Below are 27,926 nucleotides of genomic sequence, written 5' to 3'. Positions count from 1 at the left end.
CAACTTTGACTTTTATTCATTCATAATTTTTTTCTAGGCAATCTATACCTAAATTGGAAATATACATTCATTAGTACTTTTTTTGCAAAATCAATAAATGATAATACTCGAGGTGAAGGTGATTAGCCTCGTGATTCATGATAGCAGCAGGATTTTCATGAGTTTCTATATGCAGGATTCGCGCGCGCAAAATAATACAAAAGTGGTAGGGGACGAGAGAGCAGCAGAAGCAGAAGACGAGTGGAATCCCCCAGTGTGTAATGAAGTGGGACGATGCATGTCGTACGTCCAGCTAAACTAAACTCCATTTTCTCGTGTATACGCGCGTGGGTTCTTTAAGAAAACATTGCGACTACGATCATCAAGATTTTCCTTTATTTTATCAGTCGTCTATCAATAATTCGTGTAAACTATCCCTTATTATTTATCGAAAGACTCGTTCTCGTGTACGTGTGGGCGTGCGTCTGCACAACACGACAGCGTAAAAAACTACGTTTACGCGTGCGATATAGGTTTTTTTAGGTCATCTCTTTGTCTTGCCCAGAAGCGCATATTTATATACACCTAATTCGCTGTTTTCTGGATTCAATGGAGGCGGATAAAGATTAGCTGTCAGCAGCAGCGAGGGAAATATTGTATCGAATAGTCCTTTATCCCCCTCCCGGAGAAGTCTCGGTACTGCTGCAATTTTCTATAGTTGGCTTTTCATCATGTCGGAAACCGAATCTCTGGCAGCTGCAGCTGTTGCAGCAGCTACGCAGCAAAAGCAGCAGTATCAGCATCAGTCACAGCAGCAGCAGCAACAACAACAACAACAACAACAAATGGGGGCTTCCTCCATGGCAAACATGGCCGCCTGGCAGTATTCTCAAAATCTGTACTACGGGTGAGTGTGCTTATAAGTACTTAAATGTTTGTGTCAAATGTAATGCAAGTGTGTTTTTGTCAACCCTCCTAATTTTTCCGGTAACTCGTGCTTTGTATAATTTTACTTTTTCTGTGATTAAAAATTGTCGAATTTCAATGATTTTTCGTTGGTGCCTTTGTATCCTAAGATTCTATGCGGGGCTACTTTATTCATTTCGATTTATTTGTAAATATTTATTTATATATTGTGTATCTGAAGAGTCGAAAAAAACCCAGCATTTCAATTTTTCATTTCTTTGACGAATAAGTACCTAGTCATTCCCTTGATACTGTTTGCACATGTATCTACACACATACATGAATGGTCAAACGAGGTATCGATGTATTGATTACACGATTTATATCTAGAACCTATGGAGTGTATAAGAATTAAATTTTTTATGTTAGTATATTTTCTGCAATACAAGATGATTTACTATTTGTGTATGGTAATTGCAAAAAAAAATGTCTATGAGTGTTTTTCAATGCCAAATAAGTATCTACAAAAGTTCTGTGAAATACATAGCTAAATTATTAGATCTTATAACACGTAGTCGGCTTTTCTGTTTAATTTAATTAATTAAATTCATTTTCAGGCAAATGTATGGTCAAAATTACAATCAAAACCAAATGTACTATCAACATTACAACATGATGAACTATGGACAGTATGGACACGTGCAAGCACAAAACCTTGCACATCAGCAAATGCAAGCACAACAACAACAACAAATACAACAGCAGAAACCAGCCCAGCAACAACAACAACAACAACAGCAGCAGCAGCAGCAGCAGAACAGTCAAGGGAAGCAGCAGCCCGAGCAACCACCCATGCCACCTACTCCAGTGACCTTTGACGATGATTCTGACCTTCCTCCTCTTCCTCCAGGACCTCCACCTCCTCCTGCAACCCCCATAAAAAGTCAGCAAAAATCACAACAGCAGCAGCAGCAGCAGCAATCTCCAAAGCAATCCCAGCAGTCTCATCAGTCTCCAGTTTCACAACAACAGTACAACTACAATTACAACTCTCCCTATGGTAACTGGAACACCCTTCAGCAATCCGAAACTCCTAGTGAGTGTGTTTATTGTGTTTTTGTTATCAAGGTGTACTTCAAAACAATGTTTTTTTATTCCAGATTTTAGCGGAATCCGTTTCAACTTACCCAACAAAAAAGCTGGACTAGGGTTTTCCCAACAGCAGCAGGCAAACAATAGCAATAATAGCAATAATAATACCAATAGTTCAAAAAAGAAGCGTAAAAGGAATAAAAATATACCGGCCCAGTATAATAATAGCTTCCCGACGCCACTTCCCAATACTTCGGTACCCCCTCCCGGCTATCCCCCGAACCCCAATATAGGCATGAATTTTCAAAGTCCACAACAGCATCAGCAGCAAATGTCTAAAATCGAGTTGCCTCCGCTGCCGCCACCCCCAAACCCCGTTGAGAAACCACCATCGCCACCGCCCATCGACGAGATCAACATGCCCCCAGAGCGACCACCACCCCTCCCAAAGATGCCACCTATCAACACTTCACAACCGCCGCCACCTCTGCCACCAACATCACAGCCACCGCCACCGTTGCCCTCGACTCCCTTCAACAGTAAGAAACTTAACAGTCCTTCCATCACATCTGCTAATTCGACTGCCTCGAAGCCGGCTCCTCCTGGCAGTCAGTCTGTCGGAGACTGGCCGGATAGTCTCAAGAATTACGTGAACCGCTGCTACGAAAAATGCAAGACGGCCATGGACAAGGATCAAGTCGAAATCATACTCAAGGGCAAGATAACTCGCGCTGCAAATGACGGTTCATTGTGGATCAAGGATTGGGACCGTGAGCCCTTGCCCAGTATTTACAGCGAGCGTATGACCATGACGATCAAGCCGATGAATACCACGGTCATGCCAGGTCTTCAGCGGAAGTCGTCAGGGCTGTCGATGACCCTCGGAGCTCGGTTAGGCATTAGGATGTCGGCTGGTGGCTCGCATCAGTCCAACAACAGCAGCTTTAGTGGCAACATGAGCCTCAACTCCAGCGTCTCTTCGCATCGCAGATCAAAGTCCAAGAGCCGCTCGAGGTCGCGTTCACGCTCCCCGGCACCACGTAAGTACAAACGCAGCACCTCGTCCTCGTCGTCCGGCGAACGGGAATACAAGCAGCCAGCCATATCCAACAACCAGAAAAACAAGAACAAACGAGGTGGCCACAACAACAACAACGCCAATCAGAACGCTAACAACAAACAGAACAAGAAGAACAAGAATAAAAAAATCAACAAGGCCAATTGCCACTTTTATTCAGAGTTCGGTTTGACGGGCGGTAACGTTGACGAGTTTGGCACAAAGGAGAAGCTGCAGCAACGAGCTGCGCGCTTCAACAACGACTCCTGCTCGAAACCCACGGTACAAGTTAGCAGTGGCTTTGTCAAGAGCGAGGCTTACTCCAGACCCTCGTCTACAGTCGGTGCAGTGAACATTACCAGCAACATTATGAGGGACACTGACCCCAATACCGAAATCGACTTCTCGGGTCTGCACATAGTTGGCACCTGTAGGGATCTGGAGAAGCCTTATCTGCGTCTCACCTCGGTAAGCGGCGACTTCTTTATTCAACGATACTTTATTAGTTTTCGTGCATTTAATATCAATAATATCATAACGCCACGTTTGTTTTATTGCAGGCACCGGAACCATCGGCCGTGCGACCAGTCGGTGTTCTACAAAAGTCCCTTGCACATGTTAAAAAACGCTGGGTTTCTAAACAAGACTATCGTTACACGTGCGATCAGTTGAAATCGATCCGACAGGATCTAACAGTGCAGGGCGTACGAGACTCGTTTACAGTCCACGTGTACGAGACTCACGCCCGAGTCGCGCTCGAGCGCGGCGATCACGAGGAATTCAATCAGTGTCAGACGCAGTTAAAAATGCTGTACTCTGAGATTGGTGGTGAAAATCGTTGCGAGTTTGTCGCTTACCGTATCCTGTATTATATCTTCACAAAGAACACATTAGGTACGTTAATTGATTATGACTGTCCTATTTGTAATAATAATGTTACCACGCGTCTTTTGAAATTGCAGATCTAACGACAATACTCGCAGCGCTTACGGAAAAAGACAAAAAAGACGAATGTGTAGCTCACGCGTTGAAAGTTCGATCGGCTTGGTGGTTAGGCAATTATCATACTTTCTTTAAGCTTTACAAAACAGCCCCTAGAATGGCAGCGTTCCTCATGGATTGGTTTACTGCTCGGGAGAGGAAGATTGCTCTCAAACAGATGATTAAAATGTACGTATTGACACCTTTCTTATGTATTTGTAGGCTAGCTAATTATTTTAATATTTTATTGCAACATCTTATTTTTTTAAAAGCGATTACAAAATCTTGCGACATTGCTTTTTCTTTCATCATTCATTATAATTTTCTCTATTTTAACACACGTTGTTTGTAGTCATGTTTGAATTTTGTAGTATTACTGCAGGTAAGCAATTACAAACAAATGCAGACATTCATTGTGTTTAAGAAAACTTTTATTCAGCGTGAATAATTAAAGTCACTATCTGTTCAGTTGTCATTGACACTTAATTTACCACAAATTCCTATAAGTATTTTTTGCATTATGTATATAAACCAAGAACTTGAAAAAATTGTGCTTGATGAAATATTATTTGCAGTCATAAAATTTAAAGATTGAAATTTTTTCATCATGAATATTTACAACAATCTTTTTGACGTGTCATATTAACAACACAAAAAAATATCAAATAAGTCTTTTTTTAGTATTTATATGTGATATTTATAAAATGTGATATGAAACAAGTAGTACATAAGTTGCTTAACATACGTTTTATTTAATGTAGCTTAAGACGTATGTATATGTGGTATATTTATTGACATACAATTTAATTACCTTCAGTATTCTTGAATGTTAATAACTGATTTTTTGTAATCGCCTTAATCAATCGACACTAACTTTTTTCTAGCAATTATAATGATATGTGATGGTTATGATGCCAATGAAACTTGAGTAAAAAGCAGTCAAATGTAATTGATTCAAAGTCACCAGTGACTTTCAAGGGAAATGGGGTAGGGCCTTAACGACAGTTAGATTTCTGTTTCAGGTTCTTAACAGTGGTGAATTAAATTTACTACGACTCAAATTCATTTATGATAAAAAAAAATATACATCATTTAATAAATTATCAGATCCCTCATCGATCGCGTGTGCTAATTGATTACTTTGTTCTATTGTTTAGTTACCGGCAAAATTTGGTGGTCGATTTCATCGTTGCGGAATTGGCATTCGATAATCTGGAGAAGTTTTATGAATTTGTTGCTGAGTTTGGGTTAGCTTACGCTGATCCCGAACGTACGCAGCTTGACTGCAAGACAAGCAGTACTTCTGTCGGTACCTGGTAAAGGCCTAAAATAATAAGCAAGAGCCTGGCATTTGAATTTTCAAAAACCACTTTCCACTTCACAACCTATCGAATTTTACGTTCTCATATTGAACAAAAATTCAACGAAACAAAGCCCAAACGACGGGCAATCAAATAATCAACAAATACGCTTATCATACAGCGTAAATATCTTCTTGTTTCCAATGGCCCCTCCATTAAACGGGTCGAGAGTGTGTGTTACAATGGCAAGAACTTCGTTGTTTCTTCTACTAGTGTTCCCAGAAATTACTTTCTACGTAAGAGAAGAGCTATGATAGCGTTAAACAAAGCTACCGCTCCCCGAATCAGATATTTGGAAGAGACCCCACGGCTTTGTTAAGTTAGTGTGTATACAAACGGTATAAATGTATATTATTAGACAGCCTAAGGGCGCACTATTCCAAATATTCGATTCTTTGGAAGGAATAAGTCTTTGTACAAATTTCACTCGGAAAATTATCAGTTGAAACGTTGTCTTCTACGTTCAAGTTATTTTATTTAATCTTCTAAGTGCATCCCTCATTCCCGACGCTTATACCTAAGTGTTGTAGTAAGGTGATTAATTTCTTCTACTTTTTTTTTGAGTACCCATTTTAAAAGTCGTGTCCAACAACACACGATGACAATATTTATACATATATATGTATATTCCTAAGTGCGTAAGACGGTTCATTAAATAATGTATTTGTTCACTTAGTGAGCAATGCAAAAAGATTAATTTTTCTCATCATGATTATCCCACGATGTTTCGCTACTTCAAATTTATTAAATAAAATGATAATTCACGTCATCCAAAATATTTGTTCTCTTTATCTCGTAAAGAAATTTAGAGCGCTGTTGTTCATCATCATGCAAATAATGAAATGAATCTACGATTTAAAATTTTCGAGTTCTACTTTTAACAGCTATTTTCTCTTTAATTTTGACGCTGACCTACAAGACGTCACGATTTTTAAAGACGCAAAAAGATTACAGATTAATAAAAATGGAAATCTCGAAAAATACCAATGTTTTGGGAACCTGCCAGGCGATTTCACCAGGTCTTCAGCTAGCCAAAGATAACGTATGTATCCACACATAAAAAGGACACGGAGTAGATGAAAATTTCCGATTTCCAAGGACCAGAAGCAGAACAACGCAGCGTGAAAGGGACCACACACTCACTAGGGAAGACGAATGGAAATCATCTAGTCCGTGTGCCTTGATCAGTTGAATATTACACAGCAGCACATCATTTTCAGATAATAACACACCGTTTATTAGAATTCTTTACCTATCTGTTTGTTGATGTTTGTGTTGATTATTTTTTTCCTAACCAAAAAGAAGAATATTTTGATGAATAAATGAATGCCCGGATGATAGTGATATTTAGATGATGAAAAAAAAAAAATTTTACGAAAGATTGGAAGAATGAGTAATGATTGTGTCGATAAATTACTTCTTGGAATATACAAAATTAGATCGTACAACTAACTCGCAGTGTCATTAGCAAGAAGGATCAGTATATACATATAATATAAATACATGAGAATAATTAAATGAAAAAAAATTAAAAAATGAATAAATTATTCACTATTTTTAAAATGAAACCAAGTTATTAATTCCATTATTCATCCGATACCTAAAAGTCATGCAGATCCCATATCCAGTAATTGTGTTAAGGATTTATCTTTTTGTTTTATACTCATCCGTTTATTACAGCAATCTCCTACTTATACAATACAATGTTTTCTTCCATTTTCTTAATATATATGTATATGCATATATTAAAATATTAATCAAATAAAAAATTGTAACAATGTGTGTACACACATGTATGTGTTGTGAAACGAGGACATCCGCGATAAAGGGCGGACGGCATACGCGATTCGCTTTTATTGTAATTCCTTCTTCCTCCGATTGATAAAATGTAATCTCTACCTCGGGATTAACTTTATTGCAATTTCCAATTATAATTTTTTTCTATCATCTTCAATGACATTGAAACGCTTTTTTCCTCTATCTCCCTCTTGAAATTCCACGTGGCCTTCATGACTGATGGTGTGTACGTATTGGTTGACATCTCACTCTCGGTGGCAAATCGATTGTGATCGACCGACGAGGTGGATTTACACGGAAAGCGAGACGAAGCTGTTGTACTGTGTGATGTTGCGCTTGAGGATGTCGGCGCAGGGCCCTAAAACTCGCTCGAAACGCGCCCTGTCCAGCTTGACGCATTTGAGAGGTCCGCGGGCGACAACCGTCGCGGCCCTTGGTCTGTCCAGCAGCAGGGCTATTTCACCTGCAAAAAAACACATTTCCTTTTTTTAATTTGAACTTTACTAAAGCTGAATACGCACGTCATGGATTACATTATATTTATAAAAAATTATTGACACACATTCGTATACCGAAACGCACATACACACACATTTACATGTATGTATTCATAATGAGACAGAATCAAAGTCAAGGACTTGAAGCACTGTATATGTATACGCTTCGGTAAGTATACTTGAGACTCGAATAAGAGGTGGAGGAGAGAGACACTCACCAAAGTAGTCCGAGGGTCCGAGTCGACCTACTTCCGCGGATTCCTCGGCTTCTGTGCGTTGCTGAAGAACCACCGCCGTGCCCTCGACGATTATGTAAAAATCCTCGCCCGGCTCGCCCTGGCGGACTATCGTCTCGCCGTCCTCGAACGAAACTGGCTCCAAAGCGTCCGCCACCGTTAATCTCTCCCATTTTTCCAGTGATTCTACACGCGAAAGGAATTTTTTTTTTTTTTTTTTTTTTTTTTTTTTTTTTTTCTAAATACACAAACACGGCATTGATAAAGTGTAAATGTACTAATCGAGGGTGGACTGACCTAAGATCGAGACCCTCGAGAGGAACTCCTCGTACATCTTGCGCTTCCTTATTGTCGAGTTCATGAGTATGCGCCGATAAGAGTCGCGGTCTATGCCCCAGAGCTTGACGTCGGTCTTGGCTCTGACCGTGGCTGCCCTCGGGGTCCCGTAGATGAGCGCCAACTCGCCAAAGCTGCCGCCCTCGCCGATCGTCGTCATCAGCTCGCCGTTCACGAATATCTCCACCTCGCCTTGGTCGATCACGTAAAAATTGTCACCCTCGTCGCCTATTTAGGGACAAAAGATATCAACAATTTATATTTATGCTATATACTTTTATTTTTATAGTCCAAGTAGAGTATTAATACGTAAAAAAAAACTATTCCATATTAAACGTTAAAACGTGACAATATAGCCATTGATCAGTATTCTAAAAAAACAGCGTCGAAGCGGTGCTATTTTCGCGAGGGAGGAGAAAGAAGTAAAATCCCCACGATTTCGATACTTCAACATCGCGCCCCAATTATATAATCGTCGATTGGTTATTCGGGATGGCGTGCAAATTCAACAGATTTTGGATAAATGAGAGCGTGCCTTGGCGTATGATAGCCTCGCCGGGTAGAAAGGTCACGGGAAACATGGCGTCGAAGATGTCGAAGCGCTCGTTTTCGTCCAAGTGGGCGAACAGGACGTTTTTCGCTATCGCTTTGCTGAGCGCGGCCATCGTCTTGTAATCCTTGGGCACGACTTTTTTCATGTAATTCCGTGCGTCCTCCTCGGTGACCGGCTCCGCCGATATACCACCGCGTCGACGGGGCACCTGTGGCCCCTGCTGTCCCGCCGGCATGTCCTCCGTGTCCTCCGGACTCGCGACTATTTGCTGCTTCGCGTCGTGTGCTTGCTGTAACAAAAAAAAAACATCATTTTTCATTATTATTTTTTCATATAGTGTATACACACATAATATTGTTGTTGTTGTTGTTGTTACCATCGTCAACGAGATTCGCTGGACGCTTCAACAATGTTTAATAATAACGACGATTGTACCCTCGCGTGGTGCACTAGACATATATTTACTTTTAAAAAAAACGGTGTGTAAGTGACTCTCTTATTTATATTTATTGCTCGTCGTCACTTTTACGGATGCAAAAGTAACAAAAATTTAAACAATAACGAGTAACGGGGAATGCACGAAAACTTTAATTTTGATACGCAGCCAATTTCATATTTGCAAAACTCCACCGCGCGCCATATCGTCAACAACACCCCATGTACAACCTAATTATCACATAGCTATTCGCTTGAAGTTTGAGCTTTTTCATCGAGGTTATATATATACACACACATTTTCATTTGCATCCGTGTTTTATTGTTGTTGTTGTTTTTTTTTTTCCTTTCCCTCGATATAACACGAGTACTTCAAACGTATAGACAACTTTCATTTATTGTGGTTCGCGTATACAATGTGGGCGCATGCCACCCTTCGCCCACGGCAAGGACGAATAAATTAAATTTTCGGCAGTCGGGGGAGCCACAAAATTACCTAACGCGACAATATAGTGTTGTGCGTCTTGTCTTGACGTTTCATTGAGCTCCGCGAGCGCGAGCCTTGCACCGTTGGGGTCTTTGTCCGCCCGTAACCGAGGAATTTCTCGACAGAAACGCCCGATTACTTTGATGCCTAGGTAAGGTGGTAATAATCAGAGCCCCCATGTACACGTAATCGTCACGATTAATACATTTCTACTTATTGATTCCAATGCCAGATGGGAGAAAATGCGATTGATCGTATGATTTTCAATTCCTCGTTATTTGCCATTAAATGCAGGACAAAGCTAACGTTTAGGTAACACCTAATTATGGTGTATCCAAAAAAAAAAAAAGGCAAGTTTTGGGTTAATTTTTTTTTTTTTTTTTTAATCCTTCAAGAAAGAGGCTATACTTCCGTGGTTGCGGGTATTACATCGACGCGTAATGAGTGAACTTGGGTAAAAAAAAAGTAGCATGGTAACACGCGTCACACCGCCTGCACCGAAACGTAAGTATACACTAAAGAGCTTTTTTTCCCTCCCCTGCGATTCGTGACGTTATATATACGCAATGCACACGTGGTAAGTACAAGCTCTCGCGTGTCTCGCGATCTCATATCAATAATTGTACCATGCATCGGTGTACAAAAAATGTATGTATAGGTATAAACAGAGATCGGTGGGTCTGTTTCTCGGTTACGGTATTCCAACAATGACCTTGTCCCTCGTCCACTTCTTTCATTCCCTCTGTACACGATACCCTGCCGCATTTGCTATTTATATAACATTGTATGCACCCTTATTTCACACCCCTTCGTCCGACTGCGTCCGTACAAATTTTTTTTTTTTTTTTTTTTTTTTTCCTTAACCCACCGGCAAGGGAGGTCAAAAGTTCAAGCGAAAGGTAAGGGTAGTGTGTAATACGTATATCGTGAGGTTTCGTTCTTTCCGAGCCAACGCCAATCAAACAGGCACTATTGTCCTTTTTTGTCACTTTTTTTTTTACACGTATTGTATCATCATCGAAGGGCATCGGTGAACAATCCACGACACACAATAGGAAGACCTGCTGTTTGGCAACTGCCAGTCAAAGCTCTCTGGTCTCATGAGAGTGAGAGAGAGAGGTTCATCACGTGACCACATTTAACCTCTCTCTCACTCTCATGAGACCAGAGAGCTTTGACTGGCAGTTGCCAAACAGCAGGTCTTCCATGTACAGGCACCCTTACAGATGGTACAACAATATTCATTAGTCACGGGGGAAAGCAAATTTAAAAATTTCATTTACTCTTTATCCTCGCATCATGGAAACGCCCGATGGGGGGGGTTATTTTTTCATACGTACCTACGTTATGATACCACATGTCTACTTACGACAAGTTTTAATCGTCGCGTGTCGTTTCGTTTCGCCATTCAAGCTTCAAGTAATTTAATACATGCATTATGATTATATGCATACCTAATATTAATCATTAGTATAATAAATGCAGAAGCAACTTTGGCAAAGTGTAATATACAATCTCGCAATCTCGGGAGGGATGATTCAAGTTCAAATTCAAGTCGATAAGGAATAACGTGTATTTAACGAAAAAGATGTTGGGTAAACGAAATTGATGGTTCATCAGGAGAGAAAACAAAAACGGATAATGGTAATACTTATACTGACTCGCTGCTGTTTTAATCGAACGTGACGAGCCCAAGCTAACATATGTATACATCACAAGCTCGATCCTCTTGTCGTGACGTATATAGAGCACCAAACACGCGTCGTTTGCGTCGCTTATTTTACCATCGATCGATGGGAATTTAATAATTGTAATTACCATCAAAGTTTTTCTGATATCGATAACATCAAGTGTTGACAATGGAGAGGGGGAAAAAAACCCACAAGGTGCGTTGTTCCTGCAAGTGATTACGCAAGTACTGTTGTGTATCAAAATAAAATGAGCGTAGGCGGGACACGCGGATCTAAAAGTGGAAAATACATAGTACTATAACTACTGTAAAAGGGGCTTTTTTAGGTACCCCCCCCCCGCCACCCCAAAAACTTTTTTTTTTTGAAAAGGCGAAAAACTTTCAAACGCAACAGTGGCACACATAAATCACCGAATTTCGGATCCAATTAATTTTCCGCGCGCGAGGGTGAACAGGGGGAAGGAGGGGAGGCACCAAAGGCGTGACGTACGTCGTATCTCTCTCATCGCTCCGGTTGACGTCACTGCAAGAGGCTGCGAATTTTCGGTTGGCCAACAACGGGAGTTATTAATTTCTTTATTCGACAGAGGAGGGCTCGAGAAAAGGGGATGACTCATTCATCGACGTTTCTGGGAATTTTTCAAGTAAATTGTATACATATCCCTCTCCACGTAGCTGTGTGTGCCACATTATTAACACTGTGCGTCCGTAAATATTTCTTCAATTATATGCACAAATCTGTTGTTTTAGTATGGCGTTGAATTCAAATGAGTTTGAAAAGAAGGCGACTGGCAAACACATCGCGATACCTGCTGATTCTTTTTAACGCAATTTCAAATAAGATTGTAATGTATTTTCTAAGTACATCTTTGCTAGAATTTTTTTGATTTAAAAAAAAAAAAAAAAAAAAAAAAAAATTTCAACCTTGCAGCAACACGTACACCATGTTTTAAATTTTCTTTTTGAGACAACTCCTGTTTCGTTTTAAGCAATTCTGCTACACGCATATAATATAACCATAGAGTAAAATGTTAATAGGGTACACCACACTTGTCATCTCGCGTAATATCTGTGCTTTTCTATCCCAACGACAAAGAAAAAAAGCTCTTTTTTTTCTTCTTTTCAAATAACCGCACATCTGGATTTCAATACCTCCTCTAAAGTGCATACGATCGGGAAAAATGGGAGCCTAAAATAACGTACTTACTCATTCGATACGTGTGTTGAAAGTAGCGCGAGTGCACCGTACTTTTTTATATAAATAATTTGTAAATGGGGGAAAAAAAGTGGATAAAAAAAAAAAAAAAAATCACGTTTGTTAAAAATATCGTTTATACTTTTCTTACCCTCACATACCTGTATGCTCTATAAATGGATCAGTGTTAAAATATCTTTCATCTTATACAGCAGCACGCGTCGAACTGTAAAAAAATTACACCGCAACGGGGAGGGAGAAAATACAAGCTCAAAGACTAATATAGGGAGTTCAGGAACTAGATGCCATAGAAAAACCCCTACACAAAAGGAGGGAGTTACCTGTTAATAAAAATTAATCCCCGGCACATCAGTAGTACAGCGGCTTGATATTTCCAGTTAATTGACGCGAAAGCGCAGCAGTTATCGTGTCTCAACAACTCAAAACGAGGCGTGAGCTTTCGAGCAAAATATGTGAGATTTTGACAATAAAAGTTTTCATTACATTTATTAAACCACTACGAGCGAGAGAACTTGAATTTCACAAAAACATTTATGTGTAAAGGACGAGAGCAAACATAGATTTTTATATAAGCACGCGAACAAAAACAATTTTTCGAAAAGATCTGCTTTTTATGCATGTCTACTTTTTTTTTTTTTTTTTTTTTTTTTTTTTCCGTCTTCTCTCAGCGCGTGTGTGTGTGTTCTCTGCTTCTCTCGAGACCCATTTTATAAATAAGCTCTAGGCAGCCTTGATGACGACGAGCTTTCCCCTCCATGATATATATATACGTATAGTGTCACGTTGTTTTTCCTCTCTTATTCTCTTCACGACTGTATAGGCATCTCGGGTATACAACGAAGGTAATCCGTGTCTTAGCTTGTTCCCATGCGAGTGCAGCGTATTGACGAGTGAATTTTTTTTCATCAACACCTTGCGAAAATCGAGACACCCGAATTAATGCAACAAAGCCTTTTTTTTTTTTTTAATTTTAATACGTAGAGCAGCGACGACGAGGGGAGCCCATTCGCGACCGAGCTTTTTTATTATTATCTACTTTAAAAATAACAATAGTAGGTATTTGGTAAAAACTTTCAGGGAAAATATATTGCTTTCGTGCTTCATTCCCAGTGACCTAATTTCAAGTTTAGCGAATCAGAATGAATATTACTCAGTATAGGTTTGCAGAACGCACCAATACAAAATACGTATATATATTCTGAAAAAGCTCGAGTCACCGGCCCAACGGGGTAAAAAATGATGAAAAATAAAAAGCGAGACTCGCGTGTGAGTACACACATAGGTACATACATGTGTGTGTAATACGAAGCGTATTTGCGTCACACATGATCCACAAACGAGAAATATTTCGATCCATCGCGTCGGGCGGCATAAAATTGTCGCGGAAAGCATAAATCATCGCGAAACGCCTTTTCGTAAATTTATGTAAATTGGGGGAGCGAGTCGTAGGGAGGAATTATTTTTGTTGTACGCATCTTCGCGCGTGCAGCCACACGGAAACATACCACGGAAATCTAAATTTAATCGAGCAAGATTCACCGCTCTTTAAATCGGTGCTATGTGTATAATATTTGTTGTTGCGACATACCCACATACATATATACGTGCGCATGGGTTTCCTGCACGAAATGTGAAAAGTTGGGCGATAAAAACCGAGCCAAGCCGTATTACCGTCATCTTAATGTACTGCAAGCGAAAAGAAGAGTCAGCCAGAATTTTTCAGTTATACTTAGTAGTGGCAGTGGCAGCGTGATGTACCACACGCGGCGCGGAAACCATAGTACTTACTACTTATTTCCCCGGGGAAGTAAGTCGCCGAGTTTTTTTTGAAAATAATAAAGCGGACGGTCAGAATGACTTCGCAGGGACCATCACCAGCAATAAGTGTTATTTTAACTCGATGCGTTGGCGCTACTGAGAGATCATGAAAAAAATATACACGTATGATCTAAGAAGAGTGACAAAAAAAAAGCGATCTAATTGAGCGAAGAAGCAATCAATGTTGTATTTGTTGAAGTAAGAGAGGAAGGAAGGAAACAGCTGCACATTAGCAGCTGCGGACTTGAATTCCTATATTAAAGAAAGTAGACCAGTGAACCAGAATTGTTATTATTTCTCAGTTTTTTTCATTTAAAAAATTCACACACAAGACAGTGGCAATCTCGGCAAAAGTAAATCAATGGGTGCAGTGTCTCAAAAGCTCGGAAAAGCTCTTTCCATGTATGCGAGTATATCTTGCAAAAAAAGGGGAAGGAGGCACGTGAGAAAATCTCAGCGGCGAATCGATTTGGAGCGAAGATGGCACACCTTTTATACAGGTCTGCATGGCCTTGAGCTTCGCAGCAACAGCAGCCGCGTGCGGGTGATTGATTTTTTTTTGTCTAAGGAGGATTGATGTATCAGATGAGAAATGAGTATCTGTTGAAATACACGGAGGTCGATTGACATAACGGAGTGAGTATATGTGCCGTGGCTCGGTATAGTTTGGAACTTTTCAAAGCTTGTTTTGAAGGGGATGCGTCACAATGGGAGGTATATCTTGGTGATTTCTCGGTTTTCAGGGCAAAAACTATTTTTATCTAATGAATCGACTTACCAACGAGATACCTTATCATTAGGATGGGCGTAATTGTATGAACAATATCATGTGCGTACTTTCCCTGTCAAACTGGAAAAATTTGTATAGGTTACTTGCATTTTCAGAATATCTTTCGTTATGTAAGGCCAACATGTTGCAACTGCGTTTTGATTATTTACTGGTATGGTACCGATAATAAAAAATTACTATGAAATTCAATCGAAATCATTGTAGTTGTGGAATTATTAACAACGATACAAATATACACCTCGCTCTTAATGAACTTCGAACAGTTGTACGTGTAATTCGAAATTCCGAGTCAAATAAAGTAATTGCGTTACGTTTCGAACGTTTGCAAAGTTGATTTGTTGTGCATCCACCATCCAACTGCCAATTATTTATTGTTTTCAGAGCTGCATGTCTTGTTAAAGTCATTACAACAATAAAAATTAAGAATATCAATAGTAGATAGGAGATAGACAAAATAAAAACGCAGCGTCAAGCATGAATTATATTCGTCTAAGGTATACGGAAGAGTTGTAAAAGAAAAAAAAAAAGAATCAATGCTCGATACATTTTTATTGCTCTGTTTGCCAGTTCTCTATTTGTCTCCGTAGGTGTCCTGCATTGTCGTTTTCGATTTCACGGCTAAGCGCAGATACCGAAGAAGATGAAAATGGAGAGAGAGAGAGAAAAAAAAGTTTTCCCGAGTAAAACAGATTGGCTCGTCGGTTATATGCTTCTTCCGATAAAACCCCCAACTTTTGTTTGACAAAATCATAACACTTACGTGTGAGCGTTGAACTCTTATTCGAGGTGGATCCCCTGCACGTGCCTTGTATCGAGAGCGACGAGACCTTCGACGAGAGCATTCACATACGTAATATTGTACCACTCGACTTTAACAGTTTTTCCAAGAGCGCGCAATGTATTGAACAGGAGAAAGTTTATTTATATTACGTGGACGGAGCAGTGAAAAAGAGAGAGCAAGAGGAAAAAAAAGGAGGCATATATACGACCCACCTTGAATTTGGGGGCCAAGCGGAAAATGAGCTAGTGAAAGAAGGACAACGGTTAAGGCGATGTGATAAATACGTATATAAAATGTAACCAAATAGGGACATGGGGAAGCTATACGGGGTACGGTGAATGTACTTATATTTCGTATGGTAAACCGTGGCTCTCTCTCAATGCGTCTCAATGCGGGTCGATGTACTTAGGACCTAAGTTAGGTGCTTGTAGTGAAGAAAAAAGGTCCTCGAGTGTCCGAAAGTTTATACGGCGTGTGATTACAATAACGCTCTGGCTGTCGTAAACACGTATGGGTATAATAAAAAAATAAAAAAAAAGGCGGATGAGACAGGGAAAAAAGAGCACCAGCAGGCAGAACTGATGGTAAGATGCGGCGGAGATCGGCAAGACAAGAGCGGTTGGATATCTTTGCAGGGGATCAAGGGAAAAAAAAAAGAAAAAAAACAAGGTCACGCGTATCGGACACGAGGGGAAGCAAGGGAGAGAAAAAGAGATTTATAAATGGCACACGCTTTGCGAGATGCTGATGAAACAATGGGGAGGGTGGCTTTTTTAACACGCGCACGCACATATTTACCAGCTTGTGTATGGTGTAAATGAAATTGGAGAGAAGTAGTTCTGTTGATTTCCGCTGTCGATGCCCTTTAACGCCAAGTATATGGATGCAAATGTAAGGTGCTTGGAGCGCTGGTGCTATCGTTATCAAAGGCAAGAGAGGGCTCTATTAAGTTCACATGCCATGTACGTAATAGACAATATTATACCTTTCTCACTTGCAAGTAAATGTTAAGTACCACGATGACGCATGATCACATTACCTGTGTTCACATTAATGCGGCGGATGTTATTTACATCACCTACCCATGTGCAAGCTTTCGTAGGGATGGGAGAACGACGTGACCTGAGGCGGATAGATGCGATGAAAGCTCGATCGAAAAACATAATAATTGATGAAAACTTATGGGCTTTCAACTAGAGGAAAAATATAAGGATAGAAGTTTACGTTCAAGATCGACATATATGTAATCAACGAAGTTCCACCCTCTTCAAGAATGGTCATGGTGAGAAGCTTGTACGGATTTAAAAGAGTGTGTAAGACGAATGCAACGGTGGAAAGACAATACTTTTACTGGCAGACAGTTTTGTACAATCGCACGTGCGCGCAAGCTCCGCCTTTTATTCTTATTCGGCGATGCGCACTGTAATGCTTATTACCTTAGTTCCAAAACCCGTAGGTTTGATATTGATGTAAGTATATAAATATGCATTATATATCAAGTACATTTGGGGGGGGCACGTGCGTATACAGAAAACGAAAAGTTCGGCGCAGTTCGTCATCGAAAAGGGGATACTTAAATATTTCCCGGCTTGAGAAGAGTACATCATAGAGACTCGCCAGCGCTCGGATTCAAAATAGCTCACGTTTACGCATACATTCGTATTAGTTACATCATTGAGAATTCTTGCACATATACCTGTCGTCGCCTCCGTCAGACAACATCACCCGATTTTGACGACGAACGCGCTTCGCGTATAAATTGTATAGGTCGCGTATTATATAGGTGCGAGTGTTTACTTTTAAATTTATGGTCGCACGCAAGATTTAAGATTCATCCAATTTATTACGGAGAGCGCGCGAGCGATTTTTTTTTCTTTCTATTATAACCGAGCCAAAGAAGGAGGCACGCAACAGAATATAAGTACACAGGTGTGCGTTACGTCGCATTATCATAGTCTTTTAACGATTCGCAAAAAAATGTATACCTGTTCTTATCTCATTTTCTTCCGCCTTCGCTCGATCCTTGCTTGTTTTAGTTTTTTATTTAACCGAACGGAGTCGCGATACAAGTAACCAATAAACGTAGAAACGACACTCTTATCTCGCAAGCGTGTGCCTGTATTTATCCGCATTAGCGGCTCATAAATAATTTGTATTTTTTTTGTTTACCACACGTGTAGGTAAGCTCGTTCGATCTACATCGAGATACGTGTACATTCGTGCTCCTCTTTTTACAAGTAAAGTGTATGTAGGTACCTCTTCTTCCATGATGCTGGTAACGATGCTGCTGTTCGCCGGTTGACCCACTCCGTCGTGTGCAACTATGATATATCTTTTTCGCTGATCGTCTAGCTCCCTATGTACAACTATATACTCTCCCCTGGCTCTCCTTTAACTCCTTCACTCTGACATTTTTCTGGCCTCGTCTAATCGAATTAACCCTTCCGCGAGCGGGGGAGTCTCTCTCTTTCCTTTCTTTCGATTCACTTTTCTTGCGTATTGTAGCGTACGTGCACACACAGTAAAACTATCACCTACTCAGACCGGTACGTTCCCAAAATTACCTGCAACGGGAAACAATCACCAACGCACCTCGCGCACATTTAACAACTAAACATACCGCACTCGCAACACACTTGGCACCAATTACAGCTACATGCGAGTCTGTGTTTTCACGAGAAAAAAAAAGGAAGAAACAAGCAGCGCGGATCTACCGCGATGGACAAGCTCGCTGAGCTTCTTGTCAGGACAGACTATTATATGACACACTGTTGTCTCAGGCGCGCTTTCTTGGCGCTGTCTGCGAATTTGCGGATGAGAATATGGTCTGCTTGCCGCGCGCGCAACTGTTCCACATTGAAGGGTAGGGTAGGGGGAGGCGAGCTTGCGCGCGCGCGTTCGAATGTGTTGTATGAAAATATATTTTCTCTCTTTCACTATCTCCTTCGTAGTAATAATACTTATGGGGTGGATGAGAATTAAGCTCAAAAGGGGGATAATCAAAGAGAGTTTGACGATCAGTGGGAGATACTGCGATATAGAGTTACGCGATCTCTTTCCTCTTTTCAAGGTAATGCTGTACACCCCCTTATGCTCGGTAAGATGACGCTGTTTCATTATTAAATTTCCGACCCTCTATACCTATACTATGTATGAATATGTACCTGTTTCTTCTTCGGAAATGAATTAGCTTTATTTTATGTTTGTATTTTTTTTTTTTTTTTTTTTTTTTTAAGAGTAAAGAACGTATGGAATTGCTGTTAGTGGCCAAGTGTCGAATAACCCAATTTTCCAACAAATTTAATAATAAAATGAGTTGTCGATGTTCTGCGCCTCCCTTCGAACCCACGCGGTCCCAATAAGCTAAATTTGGTTCAGAAAGCATTATGTGCCACAGTGCGGGTAAAACCACGCTATAACTATCCCGTACGTGTCACCGTATAATTTTTTCCTTGTCAACCCCCCAACCTTTTGCTCTGCGATTTTCGAAAAGGGAAAATACAAAGTCATCGCTGGATCACAAGGTTGAGCCGGACCTGTCTTTTTCTCCTGATAATTCTCTTCGTTCTCATTCACGAAGGCGGAAAAGTATTTTTTTTTTGCCTGGCCTTTTCCCGAACTGAAAGATATTTATTATTTAAATCGTTTTCGAGCTCGGACGAGTGACGCATACTATAGCGCTGGCGAGGCAAAAATAGGGCTTCAGTAGCCAATCATTACTTGGAAAATCGAAGATAAATTATAAATGGGGAAAAACCAATCCCATCAAACTTTGGCGACGAGAACGCCAAGCTCCCTCCGAACGGCTCTATTATTGGATTAAATAATATTGTGGTTGGAAATCCGAGCATGCATTCCACAATCGGAAAAAGATTCGAAAATGGATAAAAATATATTGTGAAAGTTGCTGAACACTACGGGCACCTTGTACTTACAATGACAAAAGTTACCTAAGCCCCTCTTTTGGACCGACTCTAGAAGATCAGTTGTATTATTCCATCTGGGAATGAAAAAAGTGACTTGGATAAGAAGAATACCTATGGTACGATTCATTACTCGACGGTATTTTTTGTCATTCTATTGGTTTCTAAAGTAAAAATGCTATTCACTGATCCCCTCGAAGAAAATGAATCGTGAGATTGTTCGTTGCACAAGAATATAGTTCATCGCGTCTTTATATCGCTTATTCTTTTTCAACTAAGAATTTGATATCCTAAGAGCAGAGTAAGTTGAGTTAAGGGGCAAGGAAAACAGCGTACACGTATACGCATATAGACGCTTGAAAGTAGAATTAATTGATGAGTCCTGTACAGTTTGAAGTTTAAAAAGAAAAGTGCTACGGTGACTGAAGCGCTGTAAATTATTAAAAAATTAATTCGATTTTCCCATGCTCGTAGCTTTTTTTTTTTTTTTTTTTTTTTTTCATATGAAATCGATATGATCGATCCAGTAACCGCAAATTGTGTTGGTCATACTTTTTTAATCCAACTGCGACGAAAAATGCTACTATAATCGAAATATATTTTTTTCAATTAAATTCATTGACACGCCCGACAATGTATCAAATAATATCAACTTCTATACCGACAGATTGAATCGTGAAGATTAATTCGATAAGTTTCGTGAATTTATTGAGAATGAAAAAGAAAAATGATTTCATAAGTCGTTACGTTATCAATGACATGATGGCCCTGAAAAGGGCCGATTTCTCACCAAGTAACTTGTCAATTCTTACAATTCTTTTTTCTCGGATCTCTTTGGCAAAAGTACGGCTTGTATATTGGGCAGAACACCTCCTTGGGACACCGTCACGTCGGCAAGCAGTTTATTGAGTTCCTCGTCGTTGCGAATGGCCAGCTGGAGGTGGCGAGGTATTATCCTGGTTTTCTTGTTGTCTCGAGCTGCGTTTCCCGCCAACTCCAGAATTTCCGCGGACAAATATTCGAGGGTTGCGGCGAGGTAAACTGGGGCACCAGCACCAACTCGCTCGGCATATTTGCCTTTTTTTAAAAACCTCTGGATGCGTCCCACCGGGAAGTGAAGTCCAGCTCGAGATGAGCGCGTCTTTGGCTTCGCCTTGGCCTTTCCTGCACCAGCTTTGCCGCGTCCAGATCCGCTCATTTTGGAATTGACTATATCGATTTAAAGATTAACCACCAGAAAGTCAACCAAGTACTGATTGATTATCTGGTTTTTTGATTCGGTATTTTTTTTCGATCTTGTACAAGCGCAGTTACTCCGAACCAATCAGAGTGAAGTTGTCCCAAGTGGGGATATGGACTCGCATGGAGGGGGAAATAGCTGTCACGGGCTCAACCAATCAACGAATTTCTTGCCCCCACCGCCAGACCAAGCTGACACGCGCTCATTGGTTCGGAGTAGATGCTCTTGACGGAATCGCGAGAGCCAAAAAAAATTGCTTCCCCAATTAGTATTCGTTACATTCTTGAACTGGTAACACGTATCGACTTGATCAATTTACAATGGCCCCGAAAGCCACTACCCCAGTTGAGAAGAAAAGCGCCAAAGCAATGAAGAACATCTCCAAGGGAGACAAGAAGAAGCGCTCCAAGAAGAGGAAGGAGAGTTACGGCATCTACATCTACAAGGTCTTGAAGCAGGTGCACCCGGACACTGGGGTATCCTCCAAGGCCATGTCCATCATGAACAGCTTCGTCAACGACATCTTCGAGCGCATCGCCGCGGAAGCCTCTCGCTTGGCGCACTACAACAAGAGGTCGACCATCACATCCCGGGAGATCCAGACGGCAGTGAGGCTTCTGCTTCCTGGTGAACTTGCCAAACATGCCGTCTCTGAAGGCACCAAGGCCGTGACCAAGTACACCAGTTCCAAGTAGTTTACCTTTCAACCAAACCAATCGGCCCTTTTCAGGGCCATCAACTATATACTCACGGAACTTGCCCGTTAATATTCCCAAAACACCTACGTTAAAAATAATTGAGAGTGCACTAAATCTTGAAATTTTTTTTTTGGTTGATGGAGCGGGGAGGGGAAAATCTTCATAGACACCCCGGCTAATCCGGTGATAGTGTCGGATTCACCTGGTGTGCCTACCGACTAGAAACTAATCAGTCTCGCTCGAACGCACGCTTTCTGCGCACGCCCGTGACGCATCGCTCTTACTCAGACTTGAGTTCTCTTTAAACGGCCCTTCTCAGGGCTACCTCTTTCTCTTTCCGTGAACGCGACTTAGTCGCGCCGCGCGACTGTGTTTCCGCTAAATTCTACACCCGCGTACACGCCGCCCTCAGGGGTGGCCCAATTGGCTAGCCCTTCACTAGGGCACAGCCAAAAAATGAGCACTGTGGATAATCCACAATTTCAAGTCAGTGTGACTAACTTTTTTGACGCGATGTTAGAAGAATCGGACTCATCTTCCGAGATGTTAGCGCTTAACAGTGCAAGTGATCGTGCAAGTACCAGTGCAAGTGACATAAGTGCACAGCTCCCCTCAATGTCAGCCCTGACACATAGCCGGCCAGTGGACCAGCAATCCCTCGAGCTTAGTAGCCGAGATCCCCGCGTCAACCGACGCAGCCTCCAGCGTGAGCGCAGTTCGCTCCCCCAGGCCTCACCAGTACCACCCAAAATTGCCATGGAACTCGTGAGCCAAAAACAACGGATCGAGTACCTGGGAAAAATAGTGAGTGAGTACTCAGTTCAGCTGGAAAATTCCATCCAGCTGATTAATTCTCTAAAACTCTCCAACGAGGAGAAAGACGCGTCCATTGCAGCACTCTGCAAAGTCCGCCCTCACTTCGAAAATTCCGCTACCAAAAGACCCGGGTCTTGTAGAACCGTCACCTCTAAATCGCGACCCCTTAAATCTCCTTAATTCTTTCTCTCTGGAAGCCCAGAAATTCCCCCCCCCCGCTACTAAATAAGGTAAACAACACCTCGGCCAATCCCCCTAATGTGAAGCCACCCCCGAAAAAATGGCGCACGCGTGATCTCAACGCGGACGATTCCGCAGCCAATTTCTCCGACATGGAGATAGAAACATCCCCAACCCACGTTTCACCACTCAGCTCTTCCCAGGCAGGGAAAAACGCTTTCGACGGTCATCTTGAGGATCAAGCTCAACATGACTCGGAGGAAACTAACAGCCCCCCCCCCCCAAAAAAGGCACCTCTACCGATCACAATCTTGGGCCAAAAATTATGGCCCAAGATTAACAAAGCCCTCATAGCGGAGGACATCCCTGTCCACCGCGCCATTACAACCTCTGATGGCACACGCATGTACCCCGAGAACGTCGACAGCTTTCGACGAATCGTCCACGACCTCGACAAAAAAAAGGTCGAGTTCACTACTAGGTCTTCAATCCCCCCTGCTTCCCGTTATTTTCCTTTTCTCTCTTTTCTTATGCCCTTGTGTCTTCTAGGGGAGTAGTTCTAACGGACCTGTCCCATACGGGGAGGTTAGTTTTTAGTCGGTAGGCACACCGGGTGAATCCGACACTACCGCCGGAATAGCCGGGGTGTCAATAATGATTTTCTCCTCCTCGCTCCTTCAAACAAAAAAAAAATTTGTCAAAAATGTTGAGTACTTCTCTTTCATTTCTATTAATCTTTTCATATTCGCTATAAATTACGCAACCATCAAAACACCTTATCGTCATAAAAGTATTGTAGAACTTGTCAACCCCCGTTAAATTTAATGCACAAGCAATCGTTGGTGGGGTTTAATTTGTTGATGATTTAATCCCGCGTTTAGATTAGAATTTTAATTGAAATCCCGATTGAATTTTGTAAATTGCAACGACTCGTTTCTACCAACGAAGACGCCGTATTCCAGTGCCAACCATCTGTAAAGTTAACAACTACCCTTGAAAACTAAGAAACTTGTCCTTTCTTTGCTTCAAATGAAAACTACGATACTTAATTACGTATACCTACACCTACAAAAATACAAAAGTTCCAAGTGAGTCGATTATACGACTGAATATTATATCCTGCGTCATAATCCGGCATTCGCAGCACCTTCAAGTGTATATATAGCTATAGCTATACTTTGTTGTTCAGCAGAGCCTACAGTGACCTTACTCCTGTTGCTGCCCCTCGTTTCCTTATCATATTAGCTGTTGTTTAACTGTAGGCGTAAGTGTACGCGCAATTTCGCTCATCGCGTGCTCAGTGATAGTTTGCAGGCGTTATGGGAACGTCGAAGAAAGAAATTTGGTTACCGTGAAACTGTTTTAATAACGAGTCGATGATTCGACCAAGGGAACTTTATCCTCATAGCATTGTCACGTGATAATGTTATTTTATGGTGATTGTTTTCACGATTTTTCTCATACGTTAATTTAAAAAAATAATTAAATAAATAAAAAAAACGTATGGTGAGAGCGAAACTTGTACAACATTTACTCAATCCCCAATCAAATGACAAATTATACCGTACGACAAAATCGAACTACTACCACCCAACAAACATCCGATGTATATTTTTGTCTCAGTCTGATGAATGTGTTATCATTACACCGATTACACGAAAATTGGTTTCCCATACCTACCTACTTACGTTGCAAACTGTTTTTACAGAACAATGACAGCAGTAGTGGTAATATAGCAGCTGACAGACAATCGTCAGTGACCAACAAGGCAAGTTCTGGAGACTAAGTAGCCCAGGATGAAAAGATATCCAGCAGGGAGCACAAAACATGTTGGTTTCCAAGCTACATATACTACAGGGTATCCAATTACCCGTAGGTCACGTTGGCGAAGGAGACAGGAAAAGAGTAGGGCACACTCTGGATTTCTTGATTTTTGGACTGAAAATGTAGACCGACCCTCTTTTTTTTCTAGGCTAATTGCGAATGCGAAATGTTGGTTGCACCACCAGTGCACAAAGACAACTTTTTTTCCCAATTAAATTTTGTACGTTTATTTTTAATTTTAATTACAGCAACGTATTGTGAACAATAGTACCAGCTGCCTGTGATGTTTATTTACGTCTGGATGCTGAATGAAGAACAAAAAATGTTATTTGGCGTGCAAATAATAAAACAAAGCAATTTGCTAAAAGTATGCGGAATAGTGTGGTAAAATGTCGTTTGCGAAAGCTATTTGACACATACTTCGCCCGTAACTAATTGTTGCAAGATTTTCTTGACTTCAAAGACTATAAACAATCATTACAGTTTTGTAAAGCTCAAAGTTGCCTATACACCTACGCAATAAACGATAGTCAGAATCTAATCAGAAAATTGCCTGACAATTAACACACGACGGGATCGAAAGGATATGAAACGAATTAATAATTGTGAATTTATCACTTCCAAACTGTATAAAGTCCTTTTTGGGGTCATCCTCTCGAAAATTCTATGAGTGACAAAAGTTTGTTCATTACATTATACCCTAACGACGGTTAAATTTGAGAGGTGATTTTGTGAACTCATTGACACCGTAATTACGCAAAAGTTGAATACAATATCGTTAATCGATACTTTTTTATTTACTTGATTTACGTTATAAACAATAAAAAGCACGTAATACAAAGTATCGAATGAATTCCCTTGACATGTTACGATACGTACTCCAAAGTTATTAAAAAAAAAAAAGCCTCAATTCCAAGAAATCAGAATGAAAGGACGGGTATAAGTATTCTGCAGTGAACGACGATATAACGTACAAAAGTAAGATAATGGTTGCACACGCAACCGGAAAATGGAGCAAGTGATGAATGGGCCTCCTCTCGCGAATTGGTTACATACGTTTCAGGTGCATGTAGATGGATAATCGGCCACCAACGTCACACAATTACACTCAAGTACAGCTGAGTTTGTCAGCATACAACGTCACGGAGAAAACGCGCTGAGCTCTACGTCACGATTAGTTAGTTAATGTATACTTATTATTATTTTTTTTTTTTCTCCTGATTATGTACCAATTAGCCCCCATTTCCACTTAGGTATATCAATTTATTAGGCAGAGGTAAGATAACGCATGGATATAGAAAAGTTTTTTTTTTTTTTTTTTTTTTTTTCATAAAAAAATTGGTAAAAAGGGGGACGCTTCCGTGTTTAGCCTTTGAAAAAATAACTGTGGAACTTCCAGGAATTTTCATAAAATAGTTACAGTATACGTAAGAGTACGGTTGATTCGCTTGTGAGGCGGTTCGTAATAAAGTTGGTCTTTAAAAATAGATTTTAATAACTCTTAAGTCTATGATATTTAATCTCTACTCCAAACATCGTATTCAAAGAGTTCAAGTACGTGGGCTCAAACGATATTTTTTAACAAAACGTTGGGCATAGTCGTTTATTATTTACAAAAACGAAGCGATTTAAAGATTTTATTATAATACATATGCACGGCTCGACCCAAAAAGCACACGTGTTTCAATAAATAACATAGACCATAGCTTTTATTTTTGACCTGCAATCCTCTTTGACTTCGCAACTGAACTAATAAACCTATATGCTACTTAGTCGATCGCATTCCGGATGATTGAGGAATAACAGTAAAAATAGAAGAATCGGCTGAAACGGGGAGGTGAGTTTAAAGATCATTCGTGACTAGATTTTAACTCGTCGTGAAAATTCTCAAGCTTTGGACTCTCAAACTTCATGGAATCTCCGTACGTTTTATGAGATGTATGGGAAAAGGTGATTAAAAAATTATTCGTGCCAATTTGAAGCATCGTTTTTTTGAGCAATCGATGTTTTACAAATCGAATCCTCTGGGAAGGGCCAATTTCGTAAGTTTAGAAAGATATGCTCTTGGGTTTACATATGCGCTTTTCTTAAGGGCAGCGATGGCCATATTTTGGCCAATTTTTTTTTTTTTCATTGTTTTACATACTTGTGTGATGAGCTTGAAAGCCATAAGAAACGAAATTTCTTCAACGTGAGCTGTGAGAGACTTGACAAACTGTTTCTAAAAACAAAAAAACAAAAAAAACACAAAGGGGGAGAAGGGAGGGGAAGAAAAAAAAAAATTCAAAACGCAGAGTCAAAGCCGAGCAATCGTGCAAACTTACCCTCTCGAGCTTCTGAAAGTACTCGCGCAAAAAGGTGACCGGATTCTCGGGTTGATCGACGCACAGCTGCACAAAGCAGTCTTTCATGACCGGCACGATTTTCGAGCGTTGCATGTACTCGGTGCACTCGCGCAGGCACTGTTGTTCCTCGAGATTCGACGCCATGTTTGTTTCCCTCGGCATTATTGTAAATTTTATAGGTGTAAACCTATTTTTTGATTGTTAGTACTATACATGCACTAAATAAGTAACGACTGCGTTAGCACAAACACTGGGGTGTTATTTTTATTTCTTCTCCCAATAACAATAAAAAAAAGCACACCACCGCACAAAAAACAACAACGCACAAAGACGTCGTCTATAGCTCTATTATTTTAACCCCTATTTGAGGAAAGAACGGGGGTTGCAGCAACCACGACGACGAGGGCAAGTCCGCGTTTTAACGGCTACAAAGTTGTTGCAGCTTCTTCTGCCATGCAGTCTTGTACTCCTGATGCTGTTGCCTTTGCTTCTCCACTTCGTCATCTGCTGCTCCGATGATGATCACGTTGTTCCAATAAAAAAATACGATGACGACTGTGGCAATACAATTGCTGTTACTATTGTTTCGCTATCTTTGGACTGATGATGTGGTTTTTTGAGGGCGATGCTCTTGTGAGAGACATCCACGGTTAGTTGCAGGGAAGATCAGAGGAAGGATTCAGGTGTGTGGAAAATAGGACGCAGAAGTGCATAATGCATATTTATAGGTATCGAGAGAGAGAGAGAAAGCGAAGCACTTGTAGCGGTATTAATAGCAGCAGGTTGCAAATTTAAGATAGTTGTCGATATGTCGATTGTTGTTGACGACAGCCTCTATAAAAAATCGGAGTGGAGAGTGACATATACCTATACTGACAGACGACAAAA

General features: G+C 40.7%; 3 protein-coding genes across 8 annotated transcripts; 2 read left to right on the top strand and 1 right to left on the bottom strand.

Moving 5' to 3' along the window:
- Nucleotides 1–246: 246 nt before the first annotated feature.
- LOC106643590 (leukocyte receptor cluster member 8 homolog) lies at nt 247–6,888 on the top strand. 4 transcript variants are annotated; one of them, XM_089589551.1, is made up of 7 exons: nt 247–886; nt 1,503–1,981; nt 2,046–2,493; nt 2,533–3,502; nt 3,595–3,928; nt 3,997–4,204; nt 5,173–6,888. In XM_089589551.1, exons 1-7 carry the CDS (start codon nt 711–713, stop codon nt 5,333–5,335), a joined length of 2,778 nt encoding a protein of 925 aa, XP_089445677.1. In that variant the 5' UTR covers nt 247–710; the 3' UTR covers nt 5,336–6,888. The 4 variants fall into 4 exon arrangements, with proteins under 4 accessions (XP_089445677.1, XP_014214267.2, XP_014214265.2 ...); XM_014358781.2 differs by having other exon boundaries at nt 1,503–1,945; nt 2,046–3,502; XM_014358779.2 differs by having other exon boundaries at nt 2,046–3,502.
- Pka-R1 (protein kinase, cAMP-dependent, regulatory subunit type 1) lies at nt 6,661–27,900 on the bottom strand. 3 transcript variants are annotated; one of them, XM_023390891.2, is made up of 6 exons: nt 27,018–27,900; nt 20,806–20,808; nt 8,778–9,084; nt 8,204–8,470; nt 7,889–8,092; nt 6,661–7,636 (listed from the first exon to the last, which is right to left on the bottom strand). In XM_023390891.2, the coding sequence occupies exons 1-6, from the start codon at nt 27,198–27,200 to the stop codon at nt 7,464–7,466; spliced, it is 1,137 nt and encodes a 378-aa protein (XP_023246659.2). In that variant the 5' UTR covers nt 27,201–27,900; the 3' UTR covers nt 6,661–7,463. The 3 variants fall into 3 exon arrangements, with proteins under 3 accessions (XP_023246659.2, XP_023246660.2, XP_014214268.2); XM_023390892.2 differs by lacking the exon at nt 20,806–20,808 and adding an exon at nt 18,453–18,483 and having other exon boundaries at nt 8,778–9,056; XM_014358782.2 differs by lacking the exon at nt 20,806–20,808.
- LOC106643594 (histone H2B-like) lies at nt 21,496–21,870 on the top strand. The gene has a single exon (XM_014358786.3). The coding sequence runs from the start codon at nt 21,496–21,498 to the stop codon at nt 21,868–21,870; it is 375 nt and encodes a 124-aa protein (XP_014214272.2).
- Nucleotides 27,901–27,926: the final 26 nt, after the last annotated feature.

The sequence above is a fragment of the Copidosoma floridanum genome, unplaced genomic scaffold (genome assembly GCF_036245765.1).
Source record: "Copidosoma floridanum isolate Cflo_tuat_1 unplaced genomic scaffold, Cflo_Japanese_pri ptg000009l, whole genome shotgun sequence".
Lineage (NCBI taxonomy): Eukaryota > Metazoa > Arthropoda > Insecta > Hymenoptera > Encyrtidae > Copidosoma > Copidosoma floridanum.
This window is presented reverse-complemented; position numbering and strand designations above follow the sequence as displayed.

Bases quoted from the DNA above. Each gene is read 5' to 3' on its own strand.
- LOC106643590 (XM_014358779.2), top strand. From the start codon at position 711: ATGTCGGAAACCGAATCTCTGGCAGCTGCAGCTGTTGCAGCAGCTACG. The intron at 887-1,502 runs GTGAGTGTGCTT...ATTCATTTTCAG, and splicing joins TCTCAAAATCTGTACTACGG to GCAAATGTATGGTCAAAATT. The intron at 1,982-2,045 runs GTGAGTGTGTTT...TTTTTATTCCAG, and splicing joins TCAGCAATCCGAAACTCCTA to ATTTTAGCGGAATCCGTTTC.
- Pka-R1 (XM_023390891.2), bottom strand. From the start codon at position 27,200: ATGCCGAGGGAAACAAACATGGCGTCGAATCTCGAGGAACAACAGTGC. The intron at 8,471-8,777 runs GCACGCTCTCAT...GTCCCTAAATAG, and splicing joins CGAGGCTATCATACGCCAAG to GCGACGAGGGTGACAATTTT. The intron at 8,093-8,203 runs GTCAGTCCACCC...TTTCGCGTGTAG, and splicing joins CTCGAGGGTCTCGATCTTAG to AATCACTGGAAAAATGGGAG.
- LOC106643594 (XM_014358786.3), top strand. From the start codon at position 21,496: ATGGCCCCGAAAGCCACTACCCCAGTTGAGAAGAAAAGCGCCAAAGCA.